Genomic DNA, 13,393 nt, shown 5'->3' with positions numbered 1-13,393 from the left:
TTTATTATCCATCTCCAATAATCCCATTTGTCTATCTGAACACCTCTTAATACTCTCTGAATACCTCTTGAATGATTACGTCTGATTTCACATCCTCCACTGGCAATGGGTTGAAGATATCAATTACCGACTTTGTGTAAAACAGAAACAAATGTAGAGGGCCCTATAAGGGAAAGGGCAAAGATTGACCTACTCTTAGGATATTGAGGATGGCAAGTGACTGAGGTAACATTGCGCGAGCGCTTTGGGACCGGCAACCACAGTTCTATCAGCTTTAAAATAGTTATGGAAAAAGACAGAGCTGGTACACAAGTTAAAGTTCCACATTGTGGCAAGTCCAACTTGGATTGTATTAGACACATACTTGCAAACGTTGATTGGAGTAGGTTGTTTGCAATGTGTGATGGCAATAGTTGAAGGTATGCATGACCCTGTTAGAGTGAAGGGAAAGGCACTTGCATCAAACTAAATGTAGTTCTGCCCCACCTGCCCTCCTTGGTGAATACAGATGAGAAGTAGTAATTTAAGATCTTGAATACATTCTCCAGCTTCATTGACAGATTGACCTACTGGTCTCTGATGGGCCTTATTCCTCCCTGTTGGTCCTCTTTTCTTGAATATATTTATGAAACGCATTGGCTTTTTACTTAACCTTCTCCACCAGTGATATTTGATTCCCCTTCTTTACCGCCTCCTTTCTTCCTTTTGGTACTCCCTTATATTTCTCATTGTATTATTTCATTGCCAGCTCAGCTCCTCCCTTACATTTCTTGTTCTTTCCCGTCCAGTTATGCTGAAAATTCTATCCCCTGGAATGTTGAGTTGCCTCTTTTGCTTTTCTTTCAACGTCATCTTTATGATAGCGCTCATGTCATATTCCCGATGTTGAATTTTTCCGTGCTTGATCATGCCTTTGATCAATATGACAAAAAAATGAGGAATAGGTCTTGACAAAGCCCAACTTTAGTTTTAGTTTAGTTTAGAGATACAGCGCGTAAACAGGCCCACCGAATCCGCACAGACCAGCGATACCAACACACTAACACTATCCAACACAAGGGACAATTTTTACATTTATATCAAACCAATTAATCTACAAACTTGTACGTCTTTGGAGTGGGGGAGGAAACCGAAGATCGTGGAGAAAACCCACGCAGGTCATGGGGGGAACGTACAAACTCCATACCTGTAGTCAGGATCGAACCTGGATCTCTGGCACTGTAAGGCTGCAACTCTTCTGCCACCGTGCTGCCCAAGGTGTGAGATAAGGGTTGAAAGTATCATTTTAATCATCATTTTAATCTACAAAAAATCTGAAAACATTTGCTGTCGACTCAAAATGACAAATAACACATTTATATTATGTAACTTTGATTAATAACTTTTATTCAATTGAAATTCAAAATGTCGAGCATTTGAGCTCATTGTGAAAACAGGTAATTTCAAGGACACAAGACTGACTTTTCCATTTCATTTACAGGCGCTGTTATGACTTTTTAGATTTGTTGTTGCAGGAATGGCAAACACACTCTCTAGAAAGGTAAGAGTATAACAATTTAAAAGCAGAAACTGTTTGTGCAGGCGCAAAACGTTTTTGGGAGGAGAATAATATCTGTATAGACATTGTCCAAAGAATAATTGGTGTCTTGGAATCCTTGTAATTATATGTAAAGATAATTTCAAATCCCATTGGATCTTTTATTTGTATATACTTCATGCAGTGCTCAGTCAGAGAAACAAATATAAATGCAATAGAGGTGTTTAAATTTGAAAATAATTGGATCATTTCATGCTGCCCACAGTTGTCACCTGACACGTAAACCTGTCCACTTTGACCTGATATACAGGCACTCCCCAACATACGGAATAAGCGAGTTATGTAAACCTCCGTAAGCAATTCACAATAGGTCGTCCCGGTTCCCGTCAGCTTCATAGATATGAAAGCGTTGCCCGGACTCGCTGCTCTTCCGGATTTGGCCACTCTCGGATAGACACTGGGAAGGTGAGCGAGAACGAGGGAGGTGGTGGAGAGCAACTCGCGGCTGAGTTGCTGACACATCTCTACAGGGTGTGCCAGCGAGCCCTTCTTCACCAGCTGCCGCACCGTCCGGTTGACACACCTGTTGTTGCGGCTCACGTTGTAGCCTCTAGCCGCCAGTGATTTCTTAAGGCCGCTGCCACTGACGGGATGTGCTCAGTCACCATGGGGCCTCTTCCCCTCTCACCAGCTGCCGCTTCTTCCTGTCAGCCGTCACTTTGTCAACTCAGCCGCTCCCCCTCCACCACCATCGCCTCCTCCCCCACAGTCACGGAAACCTTCCAACTTGACTCCAGAAAGAACGAGGAGGAAGAACGGACAAAGCGACAGCATATAGGAAGAGGCGGCAGCTGGTGAGAGGGGAGGGAACCCCATGGTGATCGAGCACGTCCTGTCAGTGGTGGCGGCCTGAAGAAAATGTTGGCGGCCAGGGGCTACAACGTGAGCCGCGACAATAGCTGTAATATCCAGACGGTGCAGCAGCTTGTAAAGTAGGGCTCGCTGGTGCAGACTAGTGGCATCGGCGCCTAGTTTTAAGATGAAACGACACAAAGTGCTGAAGTGCTAACTCTGCGGACTGATTCAGTCTGAAGGATCCCAACCAGAAATGCCACCTGTTCCTGTTCTCCAGAGATGCAGACTTACCTGCTGAGTTACTGCAGCACTTTGTGTCGTTACTAGCATCTGCAGTTCTTGGTTTCGAACTGGTATCAAGGTGATTCTGACGTGAAAAATGTGACTTACATAAGGGTTTATGGAACGTAGTCCTTACGTAATTCGGGCAGTGTCTGCTTACCAAAGCTCATGCATCGCCTCAGTGCTAGAAAGGGCAAGAAAAGCCCTGATTCCAGTTTTACCTGCTGTCAAAGCTGTGAGATCTTTATATGGTTCTTATGTTGCTATCATGCATAGAAACATAGAAACATAGAAATTAGGTGCAGGAGTAGGCCATTCGGCCCTTCGAGCCTGCACCGCCATTCAATATGATCATGGCTGATCATCCAACTCAGTATCCCGTACCTGCCTTCTCTCCATACCCTCTGATCCCCTTAGCCACAAGGGCCACATCTAACTCCCTCTTAAATATAGCCAATGAACTGGCCTCGACTACCCTCTGTGGCAGGGAGTTCCAGAGATTCACCACTCTCTGTGTGAAAAAAGTTCTTCTCATCTCGGTTTTAAAGGATTTCCCCCTTATCCTTAAGCTGTGACCCCTTGTCCTGGACTTCCCCAACATCGGGAGCAATCTTCCTGCATCTAGCCTGTCCAACCCCCTAAGAATTTTGTAAGTTTCTATAAGATCCCCTCTCAATCTCCTAAATTCTAGAGAGTATAAACCAAGTCTATCCAGTCTTTCTTCATAAGACAGTCCTGACATCCCAGGAATCAGTCTGGTGAACCTTCTCTGCACTCCCTCTATGGCAATAATGTCCTTCCTCAGATTTGGAGACCAAAACTGTACGCAATACTCCAGGTGTGGTCTCACCAAGACCTTGTACAACTGCAGTAGAACCTCCCTGCTCCTATACTCAAATCCTTTTGCTATGAAAGCTAACATACCATTCGCTTTCTTCACTGCCTGCTGCACCTGCATGCCCACTTTCAATGACTGGTGTACCATGACACCCAGGTCTCGCTGCATCTCCCCTTTTCCTAGTCGGCCACCATTTAGATAATAGTCTGCTTTCCTGTTTTTGCCACCAAAATGGATAACCTCACATTTATCCACATTATACTGCATCTGCCAAACATTTGCCCACTCACCCAGCCTATCCAAGTCACCTTGCAGTCTCCTAGCATCCTCCTCACAGCTAACACTGCCCCCCAGCTTCGTGTCATCCGCAAACTTGGAGATATTGCCTTCAATTCCCTCATCCAGATCATTAATATATATTGTAAATAGCTGGGGTCCCAGCACTGAGCCTTGCGGTACCCCACTAGTCACTGCCTGCCATTGTGAAAAGGACCCGTTTACTCCTACTCTTTGCTTCCTGTTTGCCAGCCAGTTCTCTATCCACATCAATACTGAACCCCCAATGCCGTGTGCTTTAAGTTTGTAAACTAATCTCTTATGTGGGACCTTGTCGAAAGCCTTCTGGAAGTCCAGATACACCACATCCACTGGTTCTCCCCTATCCACGCTACTAGTTACATCCTCGAAAAATTCTATAAGATTCGTCAGACATGATTTACCTTTTGTAAATCCATGCTGACTTTGTCCAATGATTTCACCACTTTCCAAATGTGCTGCTATCCCATCTTTAATAACTGACTCTAGCAGTTTCCCCACTACCGATGTTAGACTAACTGGTCTGTAATTCCCCGTTTTCTCTCTCCCTCCCTTCTTAAAAAGTGGGGTTACGTTTGCTACCCGCCAATCCTCAGGAACTACTCCAGAATCTAAAGAGTTTTGAAAGATTATTACTAATGCATCCACTATTTCTGGAGCTACTTCCTTAAGTACTCTGGGATGCAGTCTATCTGGCCCTGGGGATTTATCGGCCTTTAATCCATTTAATTTACCCAACACCACTTCCCGGCTAACCTGGATTTCACTCAATTCCTCCAACTCCTTTGACCCGCGGTCCCCTGCTATTTCCGGCAGATTATTTATGTCTTCCTTAGTGAAGACGGAACCAAAGTAGTTATTCAATTGGTCCGCCATATCCTTGTTCCCCATGATCAACTCACCCGTTTCTGACTGCAAGGGACCTACATTTGTTTTAACTAATCTCTTTCTTTTCACATATCTATAAAAACTTTTGCAGTCAGTTTTTATGTTCCCTGCCAGTTTTCTTTCATAATCTATTTTTCCTTTCCTAATTAAGCCCTTTGTCCTCCTCTGCTGGTCTCTGAATTTCTCCCAGTCCTCCGGTATGCTGCTTTTTCTGGCTAATTTGTACGCATCATCCTTCGCTTTGATACTATCCCTGATTTCCCTTGTTATCCACGGATGCACTACCTTCCCTGAATTATTCTTTTGCCAAACTGGGATGAACAATTTTTGTAGTTCATCCATGCAGTCTTTAAATGTCTTCCATTGCATATCCACCGTCAACCCTTTTAGAATTAATTGCCAGTCAATCTTGGCCAATTCACGTCTCATACCCTCAAAGTTACCTTTCTTTAAGTTCAGAACCATTGTTTCTGAATTAACAATGTCACTCTCCATCCTAATGAAGAACTCAACCATATTATGGTCACTCTTGCCCAAGGGGGCACGTACAACAAGACTGCTAACTAACCCTTCCTCATTACTCAATACCCAGTCTAAAATAGCCTGCTCTCTCGTTGGTTCCTCTACATGTTGATTTAGATAACTATCCCGCATACATTCCAAAAAATCCTCTTCCTCAGCACCCCTGCCAATTTGATTCACCCAATCTATATGTAGATTGAAGTCACCCATTATAACGGTTTTGCCTTTGTCGCACGCATTTCTAATTTCCTGTTTGATACCATCTCCAACTTCACTACTACTGTTAGGTGGCCTGTACACAACACCCACCAGCGTTTTCTGCCCCTTAGTGTTTCGAAGCTCTACCCATACCGATTCCACATCCTGCAAACTAATGTCCTTCCTTTCCATTGCATTAATCTCCTCTCTAATCAGCAACGCTACCCCACCTCCTTTTCCTTTCTCTCTATCCCTCCTGAATATTGAATATCCCTGGATGTTCAGCTCCCAGCCTTGGTCACCCTGGAGCCATGTCTCCGTGATCCCAACTATATCATAGTCATTAATAGCTATCTGCACATTCAACTCATCCACCTTATTACGAATGCTCCTTGCATTGAGACACAAAGCCTTCAGGCTTGTTTTTACAACACTCTTACCCCTTATACAATTTTGTTGAAAAGTGGCCCTTTTTGATTTTTGCCCTGGATTTTCCGGCCTGCCACTTCTACTTTTCACCTTGCTACCTATTGCTTCTACCCTCATTTTACACCCCTCTGTCTCTACGCTCACACATTTAAGAAACCCTTTCCCTTTAACTCCATCCTCCACTAGCCCATTCGACACCCCACCCCCCTTATTCAGTTTAAAACCACCCGTGTAGCAGTGGCAAACCTGCCTGCCAGAATGCTGGTCCCACACATGTTAAGATGCAATCCGTCCCTTTTGTACAGTTCCCCCTTACCCCAAAACAGATCCCAGTGATCTAAGAATCTAAATCCCTGCCCCGTGCACCAGTTCCTCAGCCACACGTTCAGGTCCCGTATCTCCCTGTTCCTGCTCTCGCCAGCACGAGGAACTGGAAGCAAACCGGAGATAACAACCCTGGAGGTCCTGCTTTTCAGCATTTTTCCGAGCTCTCCAAAGTCACGCTGCAGAATATTCATCCCCTTCTTTCCGACATCGTTTGTGCCGACATGCACTACCACTTCCGGATGTTCACCTTCGCCCTTGAGGATTTTCTGCACTCTGTCCGTGACATCCTGGATCCTGGCACCATGCAGAACCATGTAAAACTACTAAAACTAAATTGGATAGTTATGAACAAAATGAACAACTATAAGTAAATCTTTGCAAATGTGCTTTAAATAAACAAGTAGACAAAACCAAGATCCTTAAAGAAAAACATACTGTCCCTTTGCTTCATTTTCTGCAGTCCGTGATCTCCATTGAAGTAAATGGAGTTGCAGATCCTATACTCGCTCTAACCTGGCATGGGATCTGAGACCAATTCTCTTGGTTTGTTTGGCACTTGCAAAGTGACTGCATGTGCCAAGGTGCTGCTATTACTCAGAAAATTGAGGATAAAAGTGGATTTTAATAGTCTTGCTGTGTTAATATATAATAATCTAAAAACAAACAGAAGTGATTCAAGTTACTTCACATAACTTAAAGTTGAATATTAGGTGTGCAATCTTATGTATACTTTGTAATAGCATAGAAAGTAAATATTTAGTTCAAAAATCAATTTTCAAAAGTGCTTCAGAAGGTCTAGATTTCACTTTTCAGCTTTGTTAATGTATTTACTGCTTCTTTAATTTGTTTTTCGCTGTAGTAGTGAGTAATGTGTAGGAAGGAACTGCAGATGCCAGTATACACTGAAGATAGACACAATTTGCTGGAATAACTCAGCCGGACAGGCAGCTGTTCCGCTGAGTTACTCCAACATTTTGTGTCTATCTTCGTAGTAGGTAAACTTTAAAGGGCCTGTCCCACTTTCACAACCTAATTCACAACCCTTTTTACTCGTGAATTAGGTCGTGAAAGTGGGACAGGCCCTTAAGAGAACATCAGTTTACATGTTGATTGGAAAGCTGCCATTTAAAATATATCCTGCAATAAACTATCTATTAATATTTGCATTATAATTAGGAAAAACAATTTTAACTGATGATGCATGAGCATTTAAGTGATAACGTTGTATAGGATTTTACATTTTATAAAGCTTACAAGTTAGCGGAAAGATTAAAAATTATTACCTGAGAAGCGATAATTACAGCTAGATGTTACAGGACAAAGAGGCCGTCACAGCCATGGCTATTTGCCTCTTTCTCTTAGTCTGTCTTCTTTCTACCACCATCTCCTCCGAATCTCAGTATTCTCTCCCCAACAATGCTCTTTCTGGATTTCTGTTTCCCAAGTAACTTTTCTGTGGGAAAACCAGTTTGTTACATCAATCTGTAACCAGCCTTCTGACTTAGCTGCCCCAAGATAGACACAGTTATCCAGGATTCAGAATCCCTACGGCCATGGGAAACCACATTCCCCCATCTTTTGTTTGATCAGAAAGTACACTCTTCTGGACAACTTAATGTCATAGAAACATAAAGCGAGCAAACAGGTCCTTTGGCCCAACTTGTCCACCTCGACCATCATGCCCCATCTAAACTAGTCCCACCTGCCTGTGGTTGGTTCAAATCCCTCTAAACCTGTCCTATCCATGTACCTGTCCAAATGTTTCTTAAGCGTTATGATGGCACCTGCCTCAACAATCTCCTCCTGCAGCTCATTCCATATACCTACCACCCTTTGTGCAGAAAAAGTTGCCTCTCAGGTTCCTATTAAATCTTTTCCTCCTCACTTTAAACTTATGTTTTCTCCTTCTTGATTCCCCTACTCTGGGTTAAAGACCTATGTATTTTCCTATGTATTCGTCTCATGATCTTATCTCTGTTAGATCACTCCTCATCCTCCTGTGCTCCAAGGAATAAAGTCCTAGCTTGCTCAACCCCTCCCTATAGCTCAACCTCTCCCTATAGCTCAGGCCCTGGCAGCATCCTCATAAATCTCTGCACCTTTCCAAGCAAAATATATTTTCTATAACATGGTGACCAAAATTTGAATACAATATTCTACATGTGGCCTCACCAACGTCTTGTACAACTGCAACTTAACCTCCCGACTTCTACACTCAATACCCTGACTGATGAAGGCCAATGTGTCTCGAGAGGCTTGTTGACCACCCTATCTACCTGTGACACCACTTTCAAGGAATGATGTACCTGCACTCTTGGATCCGTCTGCTCGACAACACTCCCAGAGCCCTGTCATTCACTGTGTAAGTCCTGCCCTGATTTGAATTTCCAAAATGCAACACCTCACACTTCTCTGTATTAAACTCATTAACCATTCATCACCCCACCTGCCCAACCGATTAAGATCCTGCTGCAATTTTTAACAACCATCTTTACTATCTACAATGCCACCCATTTTAGTGTCAACTTGCAAGAAAAAACATTTTTTCGACCAATAATTTTTTTTCTGAACTATACACTCCGCAACTTTGTAAATAATTTTACTCTGCATGTCTCAGGTCTAAATGACATGGTTACCATTGTCCATTGTTGTGTATTTTTCCATAAGCGCACATATTACAATCTTTCAATGAACATTTCAAATCAATAAAATTGTCCTTTATTGTTTTGTTGAGTTTAGTTTAGAGGTGCAGAGTGGAAACAGGCCCTTTGGCCCATCGAGTCTACACTGTTCATTGATCATACATTCACACTAGTTCTATATTATCCCCCTTTCGCATCCACTCCCTGCACACTCGTGGCAATTTACAGCAACCCATTAACCTACAAACCTGCATGCCTTAGGATTTGGGAGGAAACCGGAGCACCCGGAGAAAACCCATGCCATCACAGGGATAACGTGCACACTCCACACAGATGGCCCCTATTGTCAGGATTTAACAGGATCAACCCGAAATGCCACCCATTCCTTCTTTCCTGAGATGTTGCCTGGTCCGCTGAGATACTCCAGCATTTTGTGTCTACCATTGTTTCTAGTTTTGGTTAAAAGAAGCATAATTTTCGTACTTTGCCTAGGCATGTGACTGTTCTGGTCGAGACCATTAAGAAGGGCATTTCGGATGCTGATGCAGAAGCCAGACAAGAAGCTAGAAAGTAAGGAACTATTGCACTGCTGATAAGATTTTTAACCAAATTAATCTACTTGGATTTGATAAAAGCTTTTTATTGAAACGAATGATTTGTGTAAGTACATAATACAGAGAAAATTATTTTGTAAAGCGAAACTGTAATTTTAATCTACATTAATCTGCAATTGTACACATTCAGTCCATTTAAATAACAACAACAGGCCACACGCAAACTGGAGGAACAGCAACTTGGATTCCGCTTGGGTAGCTTATAACCCAATTGTATGAACTGAAATCTCCGGTTTTAGGCAACTAACCAACAAATACCTTTCCCACCCAACTTTATCCCCCCTCCCTTCAGTGTAGACCCATTTCTCCCACAACCCACCCCCACCCTCCTTTCCGACCCCCGCGCCCCTCATTCACTTCCTCTGACTTCAGATTTCACACATTTTCTCTCCTTATTTTACATATACGTTTGTTCCTTTGAGAATAGTATGGGATTCAGTCATGGTACACCATCCAAAACAAACACCTTGTTAACAATCAATGTGACACATGCTGCACAGAGTGGCAATTTCATTTTCTTAGATAGTTTTTCAGTGAATTTTAAATGAGATATGTAACATTGGAATCCGTGTTCCTATTTGAAAGACACAGGGGATATGATGCGAAAATGAAATAATCATTTCATTATTTTTCTACTGTTGAATCAGTTTCTTGATTTTCTTTTCTCCAGTAATAAGTAGAGGATGTTGATAATACTGTTAAAAGATAAATATCTTATGTTCCTTTGAAAGACCTGAAATGTGGTTTCATTTTCCGGGGTAGAACCTACTGGAGTCTTCGGAACCATTTCCCTGGAGAGGCTGATGCATTGTACAACTCTCTGGAGCCTTCGTATCAAAAAGGTTTTCATCTGAAGAGTTCCAGCAGTGCAGCTTCGCTTCCTCACTCCGATCGATCATCTTCCAGCTCACAAGAAAGCCTTAAGTATGAAAAGATTATTTATATATATATTTTTAATTTACTAGCACTACATTATAGTTTTGGAGTGACTCAAACTTTGCCCCTCAAAGATCAAGATGACTGAAAATTGATTACATTTGTGTTGCATAGTTAAGTCAACTCGCTTATCAAATGGTTGTTAGGAAGGACTGTGACATGATCAACATCGCAATGATGTTTCATCCTTCAAACTCCTTTTTTCCCCATTATTAGTAGGTTTTCACATTTTAAGTTTTACACTGAGAACGATATATTTATCAGGACAACCAATCATTTTTTGAGCACACAAAAATTGACTTTAGATACAGCGCGATAAAGGCCCTTTGACCCACCGAGTCGGCGCCGACCAGCGTTCACCCTGTACACTAGCAGTTTCCTGCACGCTGAGGACAATTTACAATTTTACCAAAGACAATTACCGAAACCAAAGCAATGCACAAACCTGTACATCTTTGGGATGTGCGATGAAACCGGAGCTCCTTTAGAAAACCCACACGGTCATGGAGAATGAAGAAACTCCCAATGGACAGCACCGGTGGTTAGGATCGAACCCGGGTCTCTGGCGCTGTAAGGCAGCAACTCTACCGCTACGCCACTGTGGGTGACTTCTAAAAGAATTGTGGGGTATATATGTCTCCAATGAAGAGGTGCTGGGATTGGAGGTCAGCACATTTCAAATCAGCCTGTATAATGAATACAGATGGAAAGTGTTCCTTTAAAACCACACTTACATACTCCATACATGTTGCCACTGTAATTCCTAATCCTTTCTTGCTTTGGTAGGTGGGAGGATTTAGAAAAGAGGAAGTTTCAAAAGCTGTAGAGAATCGCCACAGAAACATAGTTGCTCAGATATCGATAACCAATGTGGCCTAAAGGAAAATTGGAAAAACGTTAGGGCAGCAAATATGAATGCACAATATTCGCAACAAAATCGATGAATTAATTGCACAGATACAAAAGCGATGGATTTTATCTGATAGCCACATGGTTACAAAATGATTACATTTGGCAACTAAACATTCCAGGATTAGAGTCATACCGCACAGAAACAGGCCCTATGAGCCAACGTGCCCATGCCAACCAAGATGTTCCATCTACATTAGTCCTACCTGTCCACGACGGATTCTCAACCATTAAAAGGATTGGGCAAAAAAAAAAGATGAAGGATATCATAGAACATAGAACAGTACAAGAACAGGATGGGGTGGCGCAATGGCGCAGAGGTGTGGTTGCTGCCTTACAGCACCAGAGGCCCTAGTTTGGTCTTTACCACGGGTGCTGTCTATTTAGAGTTTGTATGTTCTCCCGGCGAACGTGCAGATTTTCTTCAGGTGGTCCGGTTTCCTTGCACATTCCGAAGATGTGCAAGTTTGTCGGTTAATAGATTCTGTAAATTGTCCCAAGTGTGTAGGACAGAACAAGTATATGGGTGAGTACTGGTCAGCGCGGACTTGGTGGGCCGAAAGGCCTATTTCCATGCTGTATCTCCGAACTAAACTAAAACGCAGGAACAGGCTCTTTAGTCCACAAAGTTTGTACTGAACATAATACCACATAATACAAACTGATCTCATCTGTCCCTACAGGATCCATGTGCCTCTGTTCCCTGCACTTCCATGTGCCTACCTAAAAGCCTCTTTGACGCCACTATCATATCCACTGGCAATGCGTTCCAGGCCCTCACCATTCTCTAGATCAGGGGTCGGCAACCTACGGCCCAAGGGCCGGATCCGTCCCGCAACCCAAAATCATCCGGCCCGCAGGCATATATTTTTTTCAATTCGTTTACGCGACGTGGGAACTGCAACCAGTCCCGGGGCAGGCGAGCTGACCTGGGCGCTCCAGCCAGATCTGGGGCAAGCAAGCCGACCTGGGAATTGCAGCCAGTCCCGGGGCATGCAGGCGACCTGGGCTCTACAGCCAGATCCGGGGCAGGCGAGCCGACATGGGAACTGTAGCTAGTCCCGGGGACGCGAGCTGGTCTGGGAACTGCAGCCAGTTACTGGGCACGCGAGGGACCTGGGAACTGCAGAAAAATTATTGAAAAACATGTGAAAACGAATGCGAAAAACAACACCAAGTGTCACTATGGTGATAGATGTGGCCCGCCGTCCACTCACAGACATGGGTCCTGGCCCCGATGTAGAACAAGGTTGACGACCCCTGCTCTAGATTAAAAACTTGCTCCTTTCATGTCCATTAAACTTTACCTTGCTCACCTTGTAGCTATGTCCTCTAGTGTTACGCTTTTCCACCCTGGAATAAAGGTCTGACTGTTGACCATATCTATCCTTCTCATGATTTTATATACTTCTATCAAGTTTCCCCTCAACCTACAACGTTCCATAGAAAACAATCCAAGTTTATCCAATTTCCTTGTTGCTGAAACCCTCTAATCCAGGCAGCATTCTGGTAAACCTCCTCTTCACCCTCTACAAAGCCGCCACATGCTTCCTATAATGGGGCGGCCAGAACTGCACGCAATACTCCAAATGTGGCCTAATCAAAATCTTATAGATCTGCATCTTGACTTCCTGACTTATATTCAATGCTCTGAACAATGAAGGCAATCACACCATACGCCTTTACCATCCTATCTACCTGTGCGGCTACCTTCAGTGAGCTATGAACTTCGACTCCAAGATCGCTCTGCACATCAATGCTGTTATGGTTCTTGCCATTAACTGTATACTCTCCTCTTACATTCAACCTTCTAAAGTGCAGCACCGTTCAACACCAAGAAATGAATAAAGGGTGCAATAAGGTTAATAAAGTAAAAAGGATCTTAGATTAGAAAATGAGCAGATAGAATCTATGAAACACCAAGTGCAGTAATGATTGCAGGAGCCTAATCGTCACAACGATTCAGTGAAAGCACTTGTCAGTAAGTGCTGGAAGCTAAAGGTTGGTGATGGAAAACCATTTATTAATTATTTGTCAAAGATAGAGGCCCTCTCATTTAGTAAGCTGATGGAAACAGAATGATGCATTGTTGGACGAATGG

At 43.2% G+C, this 13,393-nt stretch overlaps 1 protein-coding gene across 27 annotated transcripts in view; it reads left to right on the top strand.

Moving 5' to 3' along the window:
• The window catches only part of clasp2 (cytoplasmic linker associated protein 2), a 348,555-nt gene that overhangs the window by 178,531 nt on the left and 156,631 nt on the right, over positions 1-13,393 (top strand). For all 27 annotated transcript variants that reach the window (XM_033020019.1, XM_033020014.1, XM_033020023.1 and 24 more), the window contains 3 exons: positions 1,481-1,540; positions 9,326-9,403; positions 10,210-10,371. In XM_033020019.1, coding sequence (XP_032875910.1) covers positions 1,481-1,540; positions 9,326-9,403; positions 10,210-10,371 — 300 coding nt within the window. The remainder of the gene's footprint in view (positions 1-1,480; positions 1,541-9,325; positions 9,404-10,209; positions 10,372-13,393) is intronic.

This window comes from Amblyraja radiata, chromosome 4 (assembly GCF_010909765.2).
Source record: "Amblyraja radiata isolate CabotCenter1 chromosome 4, sAmbRad1.1.pri, whole genome shotgun sequence".
NCBI classification, from domain to species: domain Eukaryota; kingdom Metazoa; phylum Chordata; class Chondrichthyes; order Rajiformes; family Rajidae; genus Amblyraja; species Amblyraja radiata.
Note: the sequence above shows the minus strand (reverse complement) of the source record. Positions and strands in the feature narration are given on the sequence as shown.